Source organism: Salvelinus sp. IW2-2015, linkage group LG27 (genome assembly GCF_002910315.2).
Source record: "Salvelinus sp. IW2-2015 linkage group LG27, ASM291031v2, whole genome shotgun sequence".
In the NCBI taxonomy this organism is placed as follows: Eukaryota; Metazoa; Chordata; class Actinopteri; order Salmoniformes; family Salmonidae; genus Salvelinus; species Salvelinus sp. IW2-2015.
Genome location: NC_036867.1, coordinates 29380192 through 29402932, shown reverse-complemented (window position 1 = coordinate 29402932; position 22741 = coordinate 29380192). Strand labels below are relative to the sequence as shown.

At 44.1% G+C, this 22741-nt stretch overlaps 1 protein-coding gene and 1 long non-coding RNA gene across 12 annotated transcripts in view; both read left to right on the top strand.

Moving 5' to 3' along the window:
- Positions 1 to 22741, top strand: part of LOC139023115 (uncharacterized) — a 227590-nt gene that overhangs the window by 172322 nt on the left and 32527 nt on the right. The window lies entirely within an intron of this gene.
- The window catches only part of LOC111953310 (muscleblind-like protein 2a), an 81622-nt gene that overhangs the window by 26354 nt on the left and 32527 nt on the right, over positions 1 to 22741 (top strand). For 7 of the 11 annotated variants that reach the window (XR_011474269.1, XM_023972516.2, XM_023972514.2 and 4 more), the window contains exons 3-4: positions 22034 to 22201; positions 22460 to 22666. Coding sequence is in view for 10 of the 11 variants with exons in the window: in XM_023972516.2 (XP_023828284.1) it covers positions 22034 to 22201; positions 22460 to 22666 (375 nt within the window). In the remaining variant the exon portion in view is untranslated. The remainder of the gene's footprint in view (positions 1 to 22033; positions 22202 to 22459; positions 22667 to 22741) is intronic. The other 4 variants (XM_023972517.2, XM_023972515.2, XM_023972513.2 and 1 more) reach the window with 1 other exon arrangement.

Below are 22741 nucleotides of genomic sequence, written 5' to 3'. Positions count from 1 at the left end.
TCTGGGCAGTGGAACGTGGATTTAACTTTGCACACTTTTCAAATCTTGTTTTTTAATTGAGATCTTAGGTCTTGAATTTAGATCAAAATCATACCTCGCCTATTTGCTACGTTTGCGTTCAAGGAAGGAATGCTTCACTTCGTCTTCGTCTTGACTGTTCACGTGTGTGTATATAAGCTTGCAAACTTTTTTTCTAGGGGATGGGGGGGGRGGACATGCATTCCTCAGGGTAATCCCCTAAACTGGGCCACACCCTCGCCCGAGCAAACATGCATGGATGGGGGAATGTATGCCGTGCAGCAGGCAGCAAAGCATAGTAAGGCTAGTGATTCCCCCCTGGGGTCATTCACAGCAACAAAGAAGCGCTGGCTGCTTTAACGGTAGGGCTACCCGTGGGGAGGAGGCCAGGCTTTGATGATCCCCCCCCGCAGGCAGCATCCCCCTCTTAACAGAGGCCTCTCGACACCCCCTCCACACTCAAACACGCCAGACTTAATTTGGTCCCTGTGACGTCACTTCCCTGCTACTGTCTTGTGACCCCAGACGGACAGACAGTTAATGGGACGAGGCGAAGGTTAAGTTGGCGCAGGTGGTTGCTGCAGCTGATGAGCCCAGTGTTTCCCTCTTAAATGGGCCACTGCTCTGATGTGTGTGTGTGTGTGTGTGTGCCCGCCTGCCTGCTATGGCCTGCTCGTCTCTACAGTGCAGTATAGCGCAGTGCGGGACCAGTGACGGTCTCTGTGGGCTGGAAACCACAGTCCTGGAATGGACTTCCTAAACACAAATTACACTGTGAGAATAGGTCAGACCACTGATATAGCACAGCCCCCGCTCTGACCTCTGCAAAACTGGTCTAGGCCGTTTGAAGCATTGGCTGCTTTAGTCTGTTATTGGGAAATAAAGCGTAGCCATTTTGTATTGATTTCTTCCCCTTCATGATCTAATACAAAGATTAGTGACCCAGTATTACTAGCAAGCCAATAATGGGAGACAGAGCAGAAAAAAATCTATCTGTAGGACAGAGGCTTCACCTAGTTCTCCCACACAGGCTCTAAATCATTCTCTTTCTCTCTTCTTTTGATAAAACAAGATGCTCTCTGAGAAATGCTTTTTTTCCCTTGAAGAATTTCTTCTGCAAAATGTATCCCTCACACTTGTTAATTGTCAAGGCAGGCAGGCCGGAAGCTCGCTACACGCTTGGCCTTTATGCCATTGTCTGCTTCCTACGTGGCACCCTATTCCCTATGTAGTAAACTACTTTTGACCAGGGTTCATTGGGTTCTGGTCTAAAGTAATGCACTATGTAGGTAATAGAGTGCCATTTGGGACGCAGCCATCGTCATTACTTATTGATTTGAAATGGAGCCTAATGCACATTTTAATTGCGCCTTTTCCTTTTTTTTTTATATATATATTTTTATACATGATTTTGTTAGGGCTGGGGTGATACAAGTATTGCGGTAGTCATTAGTATCGTGGCAAGGAAACAAAACAAGTGTATTTAACTTATTTTGAGAAACAGCCCTAATGTTGTAATCTATGCTGTCATCCAGAGTCACATTTATTTGTTTTCCAAGCTATATGTAATGGAGACGCTGAGAGTCAAGAAGCAGGTGAAACGTTTAATAAAACATGAAACGAGACAACATAACAGTGGCGTCTACGCATAAACACCGGAACAATATCGACGAAGGAGAGAACCAAAGGGACTGACCGATTATAGGGGAGGTAATCAGGAAGGTAGTGGAGTCCAGCTGACTATCATAAGGACATGCAGGTGCACGTAATGATTGATGACAGTTGTGCGTAATGATGGATCCCAGGACCGGTGGTTAGTATTTCGGCGATGTTGAACACCGGAGGGGAGGAGCGGGAGTAGACATTACACTATAGCACACACTATTTTACATACAGCAGATTTTTAAAGGACCAAATAGTTGTCTGCTTCATGTTTTCATTTTTTCCATGGAAAAAATATTGCGACACTGGAATTGTCCCGGCCCTAGATTTGTCATTCACTTTTGTTGGGTAGCAGTTTCTCTTCAACTGGGTTGAGCATAATCGAGTTTCCCTTACAAGGCACCTTGTTTTTTCTGTCACTCTGCCGTCCCTCACCAGAGTTTACAACAGAATTTGTCTATCACATCCTAGACAAATAAACCACTAGATAAAAAAAAATATATATATATATATTTTTTTGATTCAGTGAATTTTGCTGGAGGTGGAATGTGGGTTAAGCAATAGTAGCATACTTTCGTTAAAATGCTTTTTTTCTCCCTTATGTCAAAAATAGGAAACTTGTCATACCATGGATGGATTGCGTTATTCTAAAATTTGATAAAATTATTTTCTTCTCGCCAATCTACGCACAACACCCCATAAAAACAGAAATACCTTATTTACATAAGTATTCAGACCCTTTGCTATGAGACTCTATTGAGCTCAGGTGCATCCTTTTTCCATTGATCATCCTTGATGTTTCTACAACTTGATTGGAGTCCACCTGTGGTACATTCAATTGATTGGACATGATTTGGAAAGGCACACACCGGTCTATATAAGGTCCCACAGTTGACAGTGCATGTCAGAGCAAAGATTGTGTCGAGGCACAGATCTGGGGAAGGGTACCCCAAAACATTTCTGCATCATTGAAGGTCCCCAAGAACACAGTGGCCTCTGGAACCGCCAAGACTCTTCTTAGAGCTGGCCGCCCCGCCAAATTGAGCAATCGGGGGAGAAGGGCCTAGGTCAGGGAGGTGACCAAGAACCCCAAAATCACTTTGACAGAGCTCTAGGAGATGGGGGAACCTTCCAGAAGGACAACCATCTCTGCAGCACTCCACCAATCAGGCCTTTATGGTAGTGACCAGGCGGAAGTTACTCTTCAGTAAAAGGCACATGACAAGATTCTCTGGTCTGATGAAATCAAGATTGAACTCTTTGGCCTGAATGCCAAGTGTCACGYCTGGAGGAAACCTGGCACCATCCCTACGTATGTTTTTTTTTGTGTGTGCCAAGGACTGGGAGACTAGTCAGGATCAAGGGAAAGATGAACTGAGCAAAGTACAGAGAGATCCTTGATGAAAACCTGCTCCACAACGCTCTGGACCTCAGACTGTGGCGAAGGTTCGCCTTCCAACAGGACAACAGCCCTAAGCACACAGCCGAGAAAACGCAGGCTTCGAATCTGTGTACGCTACCAATAAGCTTTTGATTTAGATTTTTTTAATACACAAAAAACGGGGACCACTTGGCTCATTAGCACAACTGGCTGAAATTATACAAAAGTTTGAGAGTGCATCTTTAAGCTTGCATTCAGTTTCCCCTTGATGTTGCACACACGCTTCCATCCCCCTGTCACAAGGGGATTAAGGGTTGATTTTAAGATGAAATTGTCAACCCTGTCCCTTTTTATAATCACTTTTATAGTATTTATTTTATTTATTAACCTCCTTGATGAGAAGTATTTGTTATGAAGTTGAACATGTGCTCTTTATTACATAACTTTAAATTAGGCTAAATTAATATTATAATTCTTTGGGAGGGGACTACATTACTCTTATTTGTACAATGACCTACACTCCACTTAGGTACTTTGTTTGGGATGGAGCTAGCCTAGGCAGCCAATAGTGACCGCTAGATCTGCACTATCGTCTAGGTTTRATGTAATACGCTTGTATGTCCCGTAGCCCTGCTCATGCATAAAGTATCCTCCATTCAGGCTGCAAAAGCATAATATTCCTGCTTAACTAGCTCTAATTCCTGCTTAACTAGCTCTAATGAGCCCCTTACCCCCCAAAAAATGAAAATATGTGTACTGTCCTAATAGAACACAATTTTCCCCCACCATTTTCATATAAAAACAACTTTCCACATATAAAGTATGTAGAAAAGATAATATATATATATATATATATATATATTATTCAGTCAGGGACAAACATTTAAAAAAACAACGTATTTAGCAGCATGGTTTTGATTATGTTTGAGCAAAATAACACCGCATTAGCCATGGCAAAATGCATAGAATTGCAGGAAATTATCTGCAATATCTGAAATTAAAACTGCAACATGTTCTCTCAGCTGCATGTCAATTTTTGTTAGAATTTTCTTGACAATTTAGCCACATTGACAAGTCGGCCACGCCCATCGCCACACCCCCTGCCACGCCACCACCTAAGCTTCTTTTTGATCAAGACAAAACACTATGTTCAATCATGGCTTTATACAGCAGGCCTATATCCCAAGAGAGTCCTTGAGTGACTTAGTGTACGACTGTAGACTTAGTGGACATACCAGTATGACTCATCTTTAGCAGACATGCTATCAACTGAAAGTCCATGTGATGTAAGAGCTGCTATGAGGTCTTTGAGGTTTACCAGAGGAGACTAGGGCTGCATCCCTATTGGCACCCTATTCTCTATTTTGTGCATTACTTTTGACCATTTGGGAAGTAGCCAAGTTTTTCTCAACTACAATGTATATCACATCAATGGAGTTGAGTGGAGACGACTGTGGGCGGACTGAACCTCCGACGACATCGAGTCGCTGTCGGTCAGTACATGTAAAAATGTAATTCTTAAACCCTTACTGTGTACCTTTGTCCTCTGTTGCTGCGTGCCTTTCATTGTTTGCTGAAATATATACTTTGAGTAAAACTTTTGTCAAGTACAACCACTGACTGTTTCCTCGTATCGACTGACTCGATGTTGTCGGAAGTACATTTTGCTCAGTCGTCGTAATCCAACTCCACCGAGATGTACAGTGCTTTCAGAAAGTTTTCGCACCCCTTGACTTTTTCCAAATGTTATTTTACAGCCTGAATTTAAAATGGATTACATTTAGATTTTTGTCACTGGCCTACACACAATACCCCATAATGTCAAAGTGGAATTATGTTTTTTAGAGTGTTTTACAAAATAATAAAAAATGAAAGCTGAAATGTCAATAAGTATTCAACCCCTTTGTTATGGCATGCTCAGGGGTAAACATTTGCTTAAGTCACATAATAAGTTGCATGGACTCACACTCTGTGCAATAATAGTCATTGAAATATAATTGAAAACATTCTCCTCTCTGTACCCCACACATACAATTATCTGTAAGGTCCCTCAGTCGAACAGGGCATTTCAAACAGATTCAACCACAGAGACCAGGGAGGTTTTCCAATGCCTCACAACCGGCATCTATTACTAGATGGGTTAAAAAAAAAAAAAAAAAACCAGACATTGAATATCCCTTTGAGCATGGGGAAGTTAATAATGACACTTTAATGGTGTATCAATACATCCGGTCACAAAAGATACAGGCGTCCATCCTAACTCCGTTGCCGGAGAGGAAGGAAACTGCACAGGGATTTCATCATGAGGCCAATGGTGACTTTAAAACAGAGTTTAATGGATGTGATAGGAGAAAAGAGGATCAACAACATTGTTGTTACTCAACAGTACTAAACTAAATGAGAGGGTGAAAAGAATGAAGCCTGTACAGAATACAAATATTCCAAAACATGCATCCTGTTTGCAATAAGGCACTAAAGTAAAACAGCAAAGAATTTCATTTTGTCCTGAATACAAAGCGTTATGTTCGGGGCAAATCCAACACATCACTGAGTACCACTCATAGTGGTGGCTGCATCGTGTTATGAGTATGCTTGTCATCGACAAGGACTAGGATGTTTAGGATAAAAAGAAACCGAATAGAGCTAAGCGCAGGCAAAATCCTAGAGGAAATCCTGGTTCAGTCTACATATGACAGAATTTTTCTTCTACTTTGACGTTACATAGTATTTTGTGTAGGTCGTTGACAAAAAATTACAATTAATTCCATTTTAATCCCACCTTGTAACAACACAAAATGTATAAAAAGTCAAGGGGTGTTTATACTCTGAAGGAACTGTACTTATAGTGGAGTTGAGAAACCCAGCTATTTGGAATGCTGTCTAAAGCTGTGCTGACAGAGGTCTCTTCCCAGTCTGTATCATCTCAAGCTAAGTAGATTACTTATCATTAGCCCAGTGAATGACTAGTCTGTATGTATAAGAGATGGAATTATTTCCTCTTTCACTTTATGGGAATGTCGGGGGGAGTGAGGCGGCCATCTTGGAGTGATTTAAGCCTTGTAGTGAAGCACTCTTTTGTTTTAGTCAGGTGAGGTAGCCTTAAAGTCCAAGTGCAGTCAAAAAATGCATTTCCCGGTGTTTTATATACTGTATTTCCACACTGAGTTTGGAATAATACTGTGCAAATTATGATAATGCCCTTTTAGTGTAAGAACTGTTTGAAAAGACCACCTGAAATTCCAGCCTGTTTTGGCCTGCACAGGGATATTACCAAGCTGTAAATTAGTTAATAGACCAAAGAGTTCCAAACCGCTTTGCTAATAATGGCTAGTTTTCAGATTTTCTTTTCCAGACAGTCCTAGCAAATGTTGTTCTTGAGAAATTGMTCTTTGCCAAGATGCTACACCATTGTTTTCAATTAAAATGGTCAAAAAGAAAGAAATCACAGTGAGGTACTTAATTGTTAGCCTGAAAGGATTTTGAGATAAAAATGGCTCCGTTGGACCTTTTTTTAAATATAATTATAAGGTCCATACTGCCTGTAGGCTTAACTTGACTATACTTTTAAACTCATTGGAATGCAATTCAGAGCCTATATCTTATCCGAATGCAAAGATATGCAATATGATATGAATTTCCCCTTTTTAAGGTGACTGACCAGGGATGTATTAATTTGGAATCATACGGAAGCTAACGGGGTGGGTCCTACCCATATCTGTCAAATAAGAAACATGTTTTATGTTGCAGAGCTAATGAATACACCCCAGCTTACTGTTATCATACTGACCGTGCGTTGCAGTGGTGGGCACCCAACGCGCTGTTAATGTGGAATCTACTTCATTTATCGTGTGAGTGTCTGCAGTGTACCAGTGATTAATGATCAAAGCAGGGGCCACCAGATGTGGAGGCCACCAAAATAGCACCTCTGTGTAATGAGCTGGTGTTTCTGTTTCTTGCCCACTGAATCTTACCTGAAACTCCCTCGACGTGCAAGCAACATACCACGCGATGTCTGTGTCCCAAATGGCACCCGATTCCCTATATATTGCATTAGTTTTGACCGGAGTAGTGCACTACCTTTGACCACGACCCATAGGACTCTGATCAGAAGTAGTGCACTATATTTAGTGAATAGGGTGCCATTTGGCACACACATATGTATCCGTCAGGGAATGCTTTACAAGAGTTCCAATCGCTGAACATGTAAACTGTTAGGTCACATATCAAAATTGTCCCCCACGACGAAATCGGGGAGAGGACTGTGGATCTGTCTCCATCCGTACGTTCGTCACACGCCATATCTCAGATGGCACTAGCCCGATTTTGGCGAAACTTGGGTGAATGATGCGTCTTGCCATAGAGATTCGGCATTTACAAAATTACACTGATTGGCCCAAGGCGGGAGCTTTAGTAATTACCTGAAATGTGTTGGTCACATGTGATATCTCAATTGGCTGGGGGGGGTTGTGTTGCTGCATCTTTCGTGGGGAACGACATGTTTACTGTTGCCTTGAACTTTGTGACAGGATAGCATCTGTCAGTCTGCACTGTGCACATGCGTTTCAATTGTGGATAACGTTCCAATGATTACAGAGGCCAGATTGAATACCATTCCAACTACACTAAGGGTGCCTAATGATTTGACCATGAACAAAGGGCCTCGTAATTACATAACTGCCAACTACAAATACTAGATTAGACTAGTCGCCTTTCAGTCAACAGCAGTGTTTTCCATGTTCTCCACTGCTCTACACACTCCAGGGTTGTAATCACTAGAAAACCAAATGGAATAAAACGGACCAAAATGGGGAGGGACTACCTGAACTTGTCCAATAAGAAACACCTGTTTTCATTGCAAAATGTTGCACTGGTATGTACGAATGATACGACCCAGTGCACCATATACTCCAGCAGTAGGCTATCTGCAGCATGCCTTTCCTCCCTTCCCCCCAGTTTATGGTCGTGTGGTAAAGGTCTATAGATGTTGCTGGTGGTAGGGGCAGGTGTGCGGGGGGCATGCAGAGTTCAGGGATGAAATTGAGATGGGCAATTTCACACCCAGCAGATGCCTGCGCCACTGACCCGCAGCGACAGGTGGGGGATACTAATTGGCAGCGCACACAGGGTCAGGGCCTACAAACTGGCTGTATCCTGAAGRCACCCTATTCCCTTTATAGTGCACTACTTTTGACCAGAGCACCATGGGTTCTAGTCAAAAGTAGAGCTCTATATAGGGAATAGTGTAACATTTGGGATGCCTACACACTTCCCTAGACGATCCCATGGAGGGAGAGAAGGGTGTACAGTGGGTGGGAAAGATGGATGGGAGTATTGGTGGTGGTGGGGGGGAACACAAATTGGCAGCGCATATAGTGTTGCAGTTAATTAAAACTCATGGTGTGTTTGTGTTTGTAGTTTATTATAACTACCCTAGGCGGGAGGGAGGGAGGCTTTATGAATACTCATAGAAACACAAACTTTCTCTGGGGGGTTTCTCTGTCTTGCTCTGCCCCACTCTCCCTCTATTCCCGATACTGGAGTGTTGGCTTGGTCATTCTGGCRTGTGTGTACGCTGACGGTAGAAATAAAAGGTGTGCTTACTCCACTTGAGCGGCTTGTGTGAGTCATCACTCTTGGGCTCTAATTCACTTCCTGTAGCGCGAGGCAACCTTGGGCTTATATTTAGAGCCAGAAGGCCCACATCACCAGAGAGCCTACATACAGTACCTACCTAGCTAGCTACCTCTGGGTCATGTTCATTAGGGCATGCATACTTTTAAAACGCTTTGCAAAGGAAAACAAAAATGTGTATTTCTCATTGGACAAGTCCAGGTAGTCCGTCCCTGTTTCAGTCCGTTTCATGTTTTTTGCTGCCTTATGAACATGGCCCTGGAGAGGAGCTGCCACTGCGTCTCTAAGCCATCAGAGGCTCTTGAGTTCAGCCCTACAGGGGGATATCTGTCACCAGAGGAAACTCTATCCCAACCAGAAAACAACATTTTGTATGCATTCTGTCCTCGCTTGGTTGTCATGCTCGTCCTGTTTGGCTCAGTTGGTAAGAGTGTGATGCTAACAATGCCAAGGTTGTTTGTTCAGTTTCTGTAAGGATCACATAAATGTAATTAAAGATGCACTCACAGTAATTCAAGTCGCTTTGGATAAAAAGTGGCATATTATAGAAAGATGACGGAAATGCACAGGGTAGAGGAAAAGGTATATGCCAAACCAACGTGCATGAATTAAGGTTATGCGAGAATATACTAAGCCACTCTTGAAGGGCAGTTGACGTTGATGGAAAAAAATGTTTATTTCTTTACATTACCGGATGACATCCTTCATCAGGGTGTCTGTGTCCAAATGTCACCCTATTCCCTACCTGCACTACTTTTGACCTTAAGCTGGAATATGGTGCCATTTCAACGCATATGGATGACTGATGTATTGTTTATAAGSGCCACTTCGTAGTTTGAGTGTGATTTACTAATACAGCATTCTCCTTCAATGAATTGTGAATGAATAGAAAAGGCCCATAACACAACCCAACACTGTAACCTTGGACACACTGGCCTGCGTCAGCCATGTCTCCCATATTACAGATTTCCTGGTCTGTCCCAAATGGCACCCTATTGGACTACTTTTGACCGGAGCCCTATGGGTAAGTAGTACACTAAATACGGAATGATATGCCATTTGGGACGCATSTGTGCTCATCCATTTGCTGAGTGTGTTGGAAAGGGGCTTTGATGAAAAGATCGGCTCCTGCTCTCCCTCCACCTTATCCCTCCCTCCACCCCATTATCCCCCTTGGTCTGGGCTATGGATTTACATCACTCTGAAACACTCGACACCCGACACGCTATCAATGAGGGTCGGCTCTTAGGTGAATGGTGGCCGGTGCGTAAGAGAGAAAATGACATGGCTATAGATTTAACCATGTACTCAAAACATAAAGGTAAACAAAGGAGGCAGAGTTAAAAAATCAATACGTTTTTTTTAAATGAATTCCAAGTTCTAAAGATTTTTTTTTTTAGTGCCTGTGCAAACTTAGGTTTTTATGGTTTGAGTGTGCGGAGTACCTGCTGAGGCTCCCTTGTGTGACTGGTGATTTTTAGAATATCAATTGAAATTCTAGAGTTTTGATTAAAGGCATCTAACATGTGATCGGTGCACATTCATACCACTTGACATTTTCCACATTTTGTGTTAATTCCTGAAATTATTAAATTGAGATTTTGTCACTGGCCAACCCACAATTAACTGTAATGTCAAAATTGATTTTTGTAAACAAATTAATTAAAAGCTCAAATGTCTTGAAATCAAAAGTATTCAACCCCTTTCTTATGGCAAGCTTAAATAGGTTCAGGAGAGAGAATTTGCTAACAAGTCACATAAGTTCCATGGACTATAATAATAGTTTTTAACATGCTTTTTGAATGACTACCTCATCTGTACCGCACTAACACAATTATCTGTAAGATCCCTCTGTTGAGCAGTGAATTTCAAACACAAATTTAACCACACAGACCAGGGAGGTTTTTCCAATGCTTTGCAGAGCAGACATATAATATTTGAAGCAGACATTGAATATCCATTTGAGCATGGTGAAGTTATTAATTACACTTATCAATACACCCAGTCACTACAAAGATACAGGCGTCCTTCCTAACTCCGTTGCCAGAGAGGAAGGACACCGCTCGGGGATTTCACCATGAGGCCAATGGTTCTTTTAAAACCATTAGAGTTTAATGGCTGTGATGGGAGAAAATGGAGGATCAAGAACATTGTAGTTAATTCACAATACTAACCTAAATGACAGAGTGAAAAGAAGGTAGCCTGTACAGAATACAAATATTCCAAAACATGCATCCTGTTTGTAACAAGGCACTATAGTAAAACTGCAATAAATGTGGCAAAGAAATTAACTTTATGTCCTGAAAAAAAAGCGTTATGTTTGGGGCAAATCCAAGACAACACATCACTGAGTACCACTCTCCATATTTTCAAGAATGGTGGTTGCTGCATCATGTTATGGGTATACTTGTCATTGGATGTTTTGTGATAAAAAATAAACATAATAGAGCTAAGCACCAGCAAAATCCTAGAATGCTGTTCATCGACTACAGCTCAGCATTTAACACCATAGTACCCCCCCAAAACTCGTCATTAAGCTCGACCCCGCCCTGTGCAACTGGGTCCTGGACTTCCTGACGGGCCGCCCCCAGGTGGTGAGGGTAGGTAACATCTCCACCCCACTGATCCTCAACACTGGGGCCCCACAAGGGTGCGTTCTCAACCCTCTCCTGTACTCCCTGTTCACCCATGACTGTGTGGCCATGCACGCCTCCAACTCAATCATCAAGTTTGCAGACGACACTGCAGTGGTAGGCTTGATTACCAACAACGACGAGACGGCCTACAGGGAGGAGGTGAAGGCCCTCGGAGTGTGGTGTCAGGAAAATAWCYTCACACTCAATGTCAACAAAACAAAGGAGATGWTCGTGGACTTCAGGAAACAGCAGAGGAAGCATCCCCCCCATCCAAATCGACGGGACAGTAGTGGAGAAGATGGAACGTTTTAAGTTCCTCGGCGTACACATCACGGACAAACTGAAATGGTCCACCCACACACAGACAGCGTGGTCAAGAAGGCGCAGCGGCGCCTCTTCAACCTCAGGAGGCTGAAGAAATTTGGCTTGTCACCAAAAACACTCACAAACCTTTACAGATGCACAATTGAGAGCATCCTGTTGGGCTGTATCACCGCCTGGTATGGCAACTGCTCCGCCTACAACCGTAAGACTCTCCAGAGGGTAGTGAGGTCTGCACAACGCATAACCGGGGGCAAACTACCTGTCCTCCAGGACACCTACACCACCCGATGTCACAGGAAGGCCATAAAGATCATCAAGGACAACAACCACCCGAGCCACTGCCTGGTCACCCCGCTATCATACAGAAGGCGAGGTCAGTAGAAGTGCATCAAAGCTGGGACCGAGAGACTGAAAAACAGCTTCTATCTCAAGGCCATCAGACTGTTAAACAGCCATCACTAACATTGAGTGGCTGCTGCCAACATACTGACTCATCTCTAGCCACTTTAATAAGGAAAGAAATGTATGTAATAAATGTTTCACTAGCCACTTTAAACAATGCCACTTTATATAATGTTTACAYACCCTACATTACTCATCTCGTATGTATATACTGTACTCTATACCATCTACTGCATCTTGCCTATGCCTTTCGGCCATCGCTCATTCATATATTTTTATATACATATTCTTATTCATTCCTTTACACTTGTGCGTGTTTAAGGTAGTTGTGAAATTGTTAGGTTAGATTACTTGTTAGATATTACTGCATGGTCGGAACTAGAAGCACAAGCATTTCGCTACACTCGCATTAACATCTGCTAACCATGTGTATGTGACAAATAMAATTTGATTTGATTAGATGAAATTCTGGTTGTCTGCTTTTCACCAGACACTGGCAGATGATTTCACCTTTCAGCAGGACAATAACCTAAAACACAAGGCCAAATCTACACGAGATGCTTTCCAAGATGACATTGAATGTTCCTGAGTGGCCTAGTTACAGTTTTGACTTAAATCTGCTTGAAAATCTATGGGAAGACTTGACAATGGCTGTCTAGCAATGATCAACAACCAACTTGACAGAGCTTGAAGAATTACAAAAATAATAATGTGCAAATATTGTGTAATCCAGGTTGGAGACTTAGGCATACTGGAGGTCGTGTGCAGCCCTCCTTGGCCAGGTCCTTCAGTATGCCTTTTAAAGAGGACTTCTCTGTGGAGCTGCTCAGTCCCGGAGGTAATACGTATATGCAAGGAAACACTCATACCAATTTTTCCCCTACCATTTTCAGTAATAAAAAAAACATCAAGAAGTGACTAGCATCTAGCTAACAGATTGGAACTGAATCCCATGGGCATTGGGGTGTTTGGGCATTGGGGTGTCTAATCAACAGTATACAGTGCATTTGGAAAGTGTTCAGACACCTTGACTAGTTCCACATTTTGTTACATTACAGCCTTATTCTAACATTGATTAAGTGAATGTTTTCCTCATCAATCTACATACAATACCCCATAATAACAAAGCGAAAACAGGTTTTTATAAAAAATATTTATAAAAAGAAAAGACTTGAAATTGAGCTCAGGTGCATCCTGTTAACTTTGATCATCCTTGATGTTTCTACAACATGATTGGAGTCCACCTGTGGTAAATTCAATTGATTGGAAATGATTTGGAACGGCACACACCGGTCTATATAAGGTCCCACAGTTGACAGTGCATATCAGAGCGGAAACGAAGCCTTGAGGTTGAAGTAATTGTCCGTAAAGCTCCGAGACAGGATTGTGTTGAGGCACAGATCTGGGGAAGGGTACCAAAAAATGTCTGCAGCATTGAGGGTCCACAAGAACACAGTGGCCTGCATTTTTAAATGGAAGAAGTTTAGGAAGGGCCTTGGCGGTTCCAGAGCTGGCCGCCCAGCCAAACTGAGCAATCGGGGGAGAAGGGCCTTGTTCAGGGAGGTGACCAAGAACCCAATAGTCACACTGATAGAGCTCCAGAGTTCCTCTGTGGGGGGACTGGGGAACTAGTCTGGATCGAGGGAAAGATGAACGGAGCAAAGTTCAGAGATCCTTGAAAACCTGCTCCAGGGTGCTCAGGACCTCAGACTGGGGTGCATGTTCATTCACCTTCCAACAGGACAACAACACACACAGCCAAGATAACGCAGGAGTGGCTTCGGGACAAGTCTCTGACTGTCCTTGTGTGGCCCAGCAAGAGCCCGGACTTGAACCCGATCGAACATCTCTGCAGAAACCTGAAAGATAGCTGTGCAGTGACACTCCCCAGAGCTTGAGAGGAACTGCAGAGAAGAATGTGCGTCATACCCAAGAAGACTCAAGGCTGTAATCGCTGGTAAAGGTGCTAGAACAAAGTACTGAGTAAAGGGTCTGATTTACTTATGTAAATGCAAGATTTCATTTATTAGATTAAAAAATATATATATATTTAAGCAATTTTAGAAATTGGCAGTAACAAAATGTGGAATAAGTCAAGGGGTCTGAATACTTTCCGAATGCACTGTAGTTAGGCTAGCAATTGTTGTTCATTTTCTCTCTCGAAATGGCTATATTTCTCTAATTGCAGCTTGATGTTGGCTAGTATTTATTCTACAAATATTTTCCTCCTAGAAGGTGTCAGTGACGAATTGGCCAATCTACAACTGGTACGCAAGTGTCTGAAATGGACTCCGAGTGCTCATGACAGTTAGGCTTAGTTGTAATATTGCCTCAGTCCTTTACCTCGGCCGGTCAACACAGAGATTGGAATGGTACGTGTGTGTATGTGTGCGTGCCTGTGTGTGTGTCGTTAGATTAGTGCAGCTCAACAGGGTGGGTTTCATGTCTCAGCAGGTCACAGATGATCAGATTAACTGGAGTAGGCAGGGCTCACTGGATTACCAGCCCAGCCTACTGGGCTACAGCATAGACCTGGGAGGCAAGAGAGTTGTAAGAGCATTGAAGACACACACACAAATCCTATCTCTATGTTGACAGGCAAGCAGAACACACACACACACAGCTCTGTAACATACATGCACAAAAAAACTTGCCCTCGCTCTTAGGTCTGGACGCTCCCTCATAACTCRTCCACAACAATCCAATGTCAGACAGTCCTCTTTCAACAAGCACATAAATTAGACTTGCTTTTAGTCAGAAAGACTGTGTGTATATTTCTGCTGTATCTCAAGGTTCATCATTTGTATTAAGTGCCACCCTGCTATTTTMAAGCTGTGTTCTTTCACAGAAACTGTGTGTGTGCTCAATATTCCAGGCAGAACCTCACTCCGAATACACTCTCTCATTGATGTTACAGTCAAAGAATTAGAATGAGTTGGTGATCTATTTCTGATGCATACACAGTACTGCCTGCCACACTTTTATACAACGCCCTCTCCCCAGATGGAGATGTGTGTTTTTGGGAGTGTGTGTGTTTTGTGTGTGGGCCCGTGGTAGAGGGACCCCTGCTGAGGAGTGTCCCTACACAGATGACACTGTGTCTGCGTCTGAGAGAACAGGAGGGGGGAATTATCACCACCTATCTTTCTCACTCACTCGCTCTCCCTCCCTCTTTCTCGCTCTTCTCTCCTCTGTAGTGGAAAGCCAGGAGGCTTGGGAGGCTCTTTGCCACACTCCTGGGGTAATCTCAGGCGTGTCAGCGGTAGCACCGCTCGCCCATCTCTAGGATTACGGGTGTTGAAACAAAGGCATATGTAATTACCGCCGAGACAACACTGTAATCTAGTAGGCAGCGCGTGAATGTAACGGGAGACGTGTGTGTGAAAAAAAGCAAAAACAGTCCTTTGATCCATAATTTATTTTTGTTAATAGTGGCTCATTTGTGTTGTCGCATAATAGCCTTATGATGAGACTCGCCAGACATGTAGGCCTTATACAAAATGGGCAAGGTTTGTTACAGATATATCTACCGTTTTCTTTCTTCTTTGATTTGTACTTTTGACTATTTCTATGATGTAAGAAACTAAGTTAAAGGAAACGCTAATAGGTATAGTTCATCTTCTCAAATGTCAAGATTAAAAGCCATAGGATATCATTTCAGTATGGAAGTACAGCATTTCAATTAGTGCTTATTTCCTTTTATAAGAGCTGTGTGCATGGAGCTGAATGCCTCAACATGAGAGCCATTTGCAGCTATGGTGCTCAGTACTGCTTACGGATGTCATGGCACCTTGAGTAGTATTCATGGCTAAGGTGAACCTGTTACAGTGGGCTTGAGTGGAATAGGGCACCGGAAAGGGACACCACTACCCCTAARGAGGATGAAGGGACCTCCTGTCTGTGTGCATCCAGCAATGAGAACCCTTCTGCTTTCTTTCAAAGTGGTGTCGGGACCTGCTTTTTCCGTAAGTGCCCATCCTGTTGGGTTCTCATTGCACAAGGTTTTGCTAAAATGTCACACCTGACTGGGAATAAGGTTGACATGCCAGCAGCCATTAATGCCCAGAGAGAGACCGAGAGATGGAGAGCAAGACCTAGAGAGAGGAAGAGGAGAGGCCACCCGGCCAGGTCATTGGAGACACAAGCCCCTCTGATATGGTGTAAAGGGATTACAGATATTCCCTGCTTCTTGTCAGAGAAATTAGTGTCAGTTCTCACAGCGAGCAAAGTCGTCGCCGGGGAGAAGGACAAACAGATAAAGAGAAAGGACTTTGTGTTGTCCGAGTTTCTCCGGAGGTGCAGTCATCTCAGGAGTTGTGGTGGATGTCTCTGGAAATGCAAAGGCATGTAGAAATCATGTTTAGCGTATTAACTGTAACATACAGAGAGATGCCTAGCCCGTGGCGTTCCACTATGTCTCACCAGTGCCTCATTTTCCTTCTTTTTCCCCCCGGTGACTCTTCTCCCTTGATTGAAATGGCATTAGGTCTTATTGGCCTTCTCATCTGTCACTCTTCTCCAAAAGGCCATTGATCCTGGCTGTCAGGATGGTGATAATGTCATAATGTGGGTTTCAGCTATGCGAACCCTGTACAGCGCCTTTCTCCTGAGGGTGAATGAGTAGCTTGTGTCTGACCCTAGTCACACAAAGAGAGAGAGAACCCCACCACTTCCCTCCATAACGAAAGCCCCCTCTCATTCACCAACATAATCTCTCTTCCCCCGAAGCCATGTAGATCTAATTGAATTTGTCACATGCTTTGTAGACTAGACTAATAGTGAAATGCTTACTTACAGGTCATTTTTTCAACAATACAGAGTTAAATATAAGATACAAAATGTTATAAAACATAAATAGTGACACAAGGAATAAATACACAGTGAATAATGAATAACAATAACATGGCTACACATAGGGAGTAGAAAATAACAAGTAGTACCAGTACCGATTATGTATGCGAGCAAGAGTTTGAATGATGGACTGAGAGGAGGGGGGGGGGGGKGGGCTTTGAACCCCTACCACCCACATAACGAGAGGTACCGCCATGCCACCCAGCCTTCCCTGAATTAGGGTCTAGCTTTACTTTTTACATTTTTTTTGCACCTCTGTCGGCTCAATGGATGGTGAACCTCTGTCTCTGGCGAGGCAGAATAGAGCCCCATTGAAAGGAAAATGCAAATGGCCAGTAGTTAGCGGAGGCCTCAACTGAATCGCCGTTCTGCTGCCCCTGGTAAAGCGGCCCTCTGTGCTGTGCCACCCACAGACACGCAGTCATCAGTGTCTCGATTCAGTGCACAGCTGATTGAGAAGGTGGGGGGGTCGGAGGTATTTTTTTTTCTAGGCAGGGGGKGCCAGTACAGCAGCAGGCAGCCACAGTGTTGCCTTAAGGGTACATGTTTTTCCCGCCTCACCAAGGCCTCGTCGAGGGCAGCAGTGTCGTTCTGGTTTTGGTAATGTAGCACAATGCTATAGCTACAGCAGGCATCGTACAGTGTACTCGTAGTCTTGCTTGCCCCAAACTCACAGCAGCTGTGGGAAGAGACTAACTAGGCTAGTTTATTATTGAGATCCTTGAGGGAAACAGCTTTGGCTCCATTTGACTACCCCAATATGACAAGGTTAAAGGGACAACATGATTGAATGACTTGCCATGATTTGATCACAACATGCATGTGAAACCCCCCCCAATTCTCGGTGTTAAAAACTTTGGATACACATGGGCAATTAATAGGTGTAATTAGCCTCCAAGGGGACAGGCCTAAATGGGTTAAGTGAGCATAATCCTAATCTGTTCATGAAATTACAGGCGTTCATCTGCGTCTCCCTGGGATTAATCTAATGTACATGGGCTGTTCATAGAAACTCAGTTGGTTAGGGAAGGGTGACCGCTAACTGGGTAGAAAAAGGAAGGGTTAGTCTCCCTAGAGCAATCACTTTAAAAGTGGGTGGCAAGAAAGCCTGGTTCTGTGGTTAAATATATAAAAAGGGGCCAGCATTTAGTAGTATTATACTCCCAGCCTCATTGTCATCGCTTTTCAAACCCCTAAGAGATAATTATCTTCTTAACCCTATTATATTATTAGGCCTAGTATCACAGGTTAGCTAGATGCATAGATCCTTGACTTGGTGCTGAAATTTTGAAACAGAACGATGTAGCGTCTGAAATGGACTTGTTTAACGGGGTAATCATGTGCCTCAGGTTTCAAAAGCCCCTTTTCATAAATGCGTGCTCCGATGTGATGGTGAGGATGAATAGATTCTTGCTCCGTCAGTGTGGGTGGTTAAGACAACGGGGCCTCTCTCTATTCCCCCGCTGGGCAAGATAACATCTGACTCGAGCTCTAATGACAGTCTCTCTCGCTCAGTTTTTCATCATCTGAGACAGGCAGCTTTTTAGCGATGTCATTGTTACACGAGGAACGCTCCGGGGCGCTCTCCGGCAGCTCTGCTCAGAGAGTGGAGCCAGCCAGAAACGCTCCTCTAGTCGTCTCATCTGCAGAGTCAGTGGCACGACTCCCTCTGAACAGACCGACCCTGCTTGCGTCATCTCACGTGTGCTTACTGCATAAGTGTACTACCCAGCATCGCTGTGACTTAGAGAGCCAGTGGGCTGTAAGTTAATTAGTACCTGACTGAAAAGGACCCTGTGATTATCATTTAATAACGCTTGTTAAAATTTACACCGCTCCGTCAATGCTAATAAGCAGAAGTAATGTGGAGGGAGAGCATATTGACCGCTGTGCACCACACTTATGAATATAACCCCATCCTTTCTAATGTGTCAAATGAAACGCTCTCACCAAGTGTTTTTTATGGCTGCTTAACTCCTCCCTCAAATGGTGAGTAACGATGCTCAAAACTGGCACCGAATGCATTGAATCAATCACGACACTGGCTGCAAAATGTCACAAAGAAAGCATTGTTGTCATGTGGCTTGTTTCTAAACAAGCAACCCAGGATTTTCTGAGTTTTTCCCTGACCACAGAAAATAGGCTATAACTAGGTTCTGGGGTTTGGTCCAGGTGGTCACGGCCCTACTCATGCGTGTGATTGTCAGGGGTCACAGCACTATCTAATGCCCTTCAGGCCATCGTCACAGGGAAGGCATCCAAAGCTCAGCCTCAGCAGCACCACATCCCCCATCACTCTTCCCCTCCCAGCAGTCGCCATGGAGTCTGTCTGCCTAGAGTGGCGTCAGTGAGAGAGGCTCTGATTGGTTTTGACACCTCTCAGGCTCTTGGCTGCGAGGCGCAGCGATAACATTATTCTTTGGCTGGGGATGGAGTGGAGAGGAGGAGGAGGAGGAGGGATATCCTGCGCCAGTAGAGAAACTGAGAAGGAGTACAGTGCAGCACTGGCACGAACCAGCTGTAGAAACTGAAGGGGGCGTAGAGTGCAGCCCAGTGGCACCCCATCCGACGGGTGACTTGACTTCCCCCACACTAAACCAAGACCTCTGTGCCCCTCCACTAGGGAAAATTACATTCATATCCTGAAATATGAGTTATTTGAAGGATAGGCCTGATAGAAAAGGAACACAATCATGCACTATGTTTTATCCACCGAAGCAAAAAATAACTGCATTAATCCCGTGATGATAGATAACTATCAGTGTTTGTTTTTAACAGTGTAGCCTACTTTGCCCCAGACTTGTCTTAGTGATGATTGTATGATGGGTTTAGTACTTATAATCATATATCTAGCTATAGCTAGTTTCTTACATAAATAAGGCATACCTTCACACATACAGCTTTGTTGGCCTCAGCTCGGCCCTAGGTTGGTCTTCTATGCCTAACTTCATGTCCCAAATCAAATCAGTGTGAATGGCTGCTCTTAGTTTGATGCTCTCACTGGTGCTTTTGTATCACAGTGGGGTAGAAAACAAGCACTTTTCATCAGGTTTCTATTTTCCTCTCGGGCTGACAACACCCGGCTGACCAGCGTGATTACATGTTATTTGTTCTGCGGACTCCCCGGGTCCAATAACCCCTCCTTGAATAAAGGTCCGCTCATGTTCGTGACCGGAACAATAAACTGGATGTTGAAACGGGGGAACCATAAATAAAGTGTGGTTCAGATTTACAACCACCCTTACAGGGTTGATGTTGACATGTGATGTCAAGAAAAATATTCTGTAATCTAGAATGCGGTCCACTTCATCTTCTCTGACATGTTGCCTTGGCTAAAAGCAGAGGCGTCACGTACCCATTATTTTAGAGTGTTCACGAAGTACGTGAGGATGGAGGGGGGTGGTACTCCTTTCGGGAAGTTGGAGAATTTCTTTATTTTTCAAACATCTGAAACAGCTTTTTTCCCACAATCTAGAGCCATAATCATTATGCAACCTTGCCAGCAGACATGCCAGCTAAGATAGTTAGAAAAGCTACTCTGACTTGATTTATAACTAGGTATGAAGTTGGGAGATAGGTTCCCAATCTAGCTAGCTAAAGCCAACTTCATAAAACTGCTATGTGGCTAGTGTTGCAGAGACACAACAAAACATTTGTTTTATTTGTGTGTGTCACTCTACACCCTATCTCCTCCATTGAGTATCTAGCGTCTTGCCTAGGCATCCCTTTGCTCTGTGCACCTTGGAAAGAACCACTTACTAGGGACAATGGGGTGTGGGGGGGTACTCTTTGCCTGGTCCAGTCAGTGGGCACGTTCCTCAAAATACCACTGATAGATATTTTAGTAAATAATTATGATACTATGTGGGCTTAAAAATATATATATTGTAATTTAACRTCTGAGAATTTTTAAAACAGGACAAATCTGAGGGAGCACGTGCCTTTGCCCTGTATGGACATGACACCACTGGCTACACAGATCCCTTCAGCCTTCATTTAGTGTATGTTTAGCGGCTCAATCCAAAATAATCACAAGCAAAACACGTCTAAGGTCATCATTAGGCTCATCCTAACATTTACTGCAAACCATACAATATTGTTGTTAGCATACTGCGGTAGTAACCGCAGTGGAACTATTTTGGAGGTCAGCGCCAGCTAGGCGGCGTGTGCATGGAGAGCGGCTGGCTGTATGCTGGTTTGTCAGTGGACTGGTAGGGAGGTTGTCCTATTTCAGCATAGACCCGTGACTGGGGCGTTGATGCTCTGCTAATTGGGTCACTGCTCTTCCCTTACTGCCTGGTGGTGTTGAGGTGAGGCATTTCAACAGCAGGAGATAGATACCGGATGCTTCARATTTATACATCTGGTGAAACATCTGGCGCCTTGTTCCATCTCTGGCGTCATTATCTTGCTAACACACGTTGAAGCCAAAGCCACACATTGTAAGGTGTTAAAGATCCTTTATTGAAGCAGTTAGCCATCAAGCGCAAACCTTTGAGCTCGCTACTCACAGCCCCACCGGGCTGCTGAGGCCAATACGCACAACTTCTCGTCATTTGATATTAGGATCCCCATTAGCTTCTGCAAAAGCATCATCTGTGAATATCAATGTGCCCCTCAGTATTCAATGTATTGAAGACTGTCTGCATATGCCTAACCTCTGACCATATGCCTAACCTCTGACCATATGCCTAACCTCTGACCATATGCCTAACCTCTGACCATATGCCTAACCCCTGACCATATGCCTAACCTCTGACCATATGCCTAACCTCTGACCATACGCCTAACCTCTGACCATACGCCTAACCTCTGACCATACGCCTAACCTCTGACCATACGCCTAACCTCTTCCATGACGCTAACCTCTGACCATACGCCTAACCTCTGACCATACGCCTAACCTCTGACCATACGCCTAACCTCTGACCATACGCCTAACCTCTGACCATACGCCTAACCTCTGACTGACTATACGCCTAACCTCTGGTTTATTCATAATCTACGGCTTTAGTTTAGCTGCGCCGCTCTTGGTTTCCTTTAGGCACGTTCTGTATTTCTGTTGTGACAACCCGATCAGGGTCTTTAACTTGTGTTAAAAAAAAAAAAAATGTAAATACATTTTCAGGGCCGATGTACGCGGGAGAACTGCAAATACCTCCACCCCCCGGCCCACCTGAAGACCCAGCTGGAGATCAACGGCCGCAACAACCTCATACAACAGAAGACTGCAGCAGCCATGATGGCTCAACAGATGCCTTTCATGTTCCCTGGCACGACCATGCAGCCTACCATGGTGAGTAACGATGGTGACAACTATGCGTTACTACCCCCCATGTGTCCAGTTGTTTATTTCTCTCTTTTCTCTCTACATCTCTCTCTCTCTTCTTACTCTATCACTTTCGGGGTCTCTCCCTTTCTCTCTTCCTCCATCCAACCTCTTCTCTCTCTGCCTTTCTCTCCCCCTGCCGTCTCTCTCTCTCACCTATTTAACATTTCTGTCCCTCTCGGTCTCCCATCTTCCCCACCCTTCTCGCCCCCTATTTCTCGGTAGCAGTCGTTTCCTATTAGCCAGGGGCTGGGCTCCAGCCCGGGGCTAAGCTACGCTCCCTACCTGACCCACATGACCCACAGCATGGGCATGATGCCCAGCGAGATGCTCCAGCCCAGCACCCATAGTATCATCGTCCCCGGCAGCCAACCCTGCTCCATGCAGAGCTCCTCCTCCAACCAGAAGCTKCTACGCACGGACAAGCTGGAGGTACACCACCACTAACCAATAACAATACCAGAAATCATAGTATATCGTAGTATATTAGCAGTTAGGAGACATCAC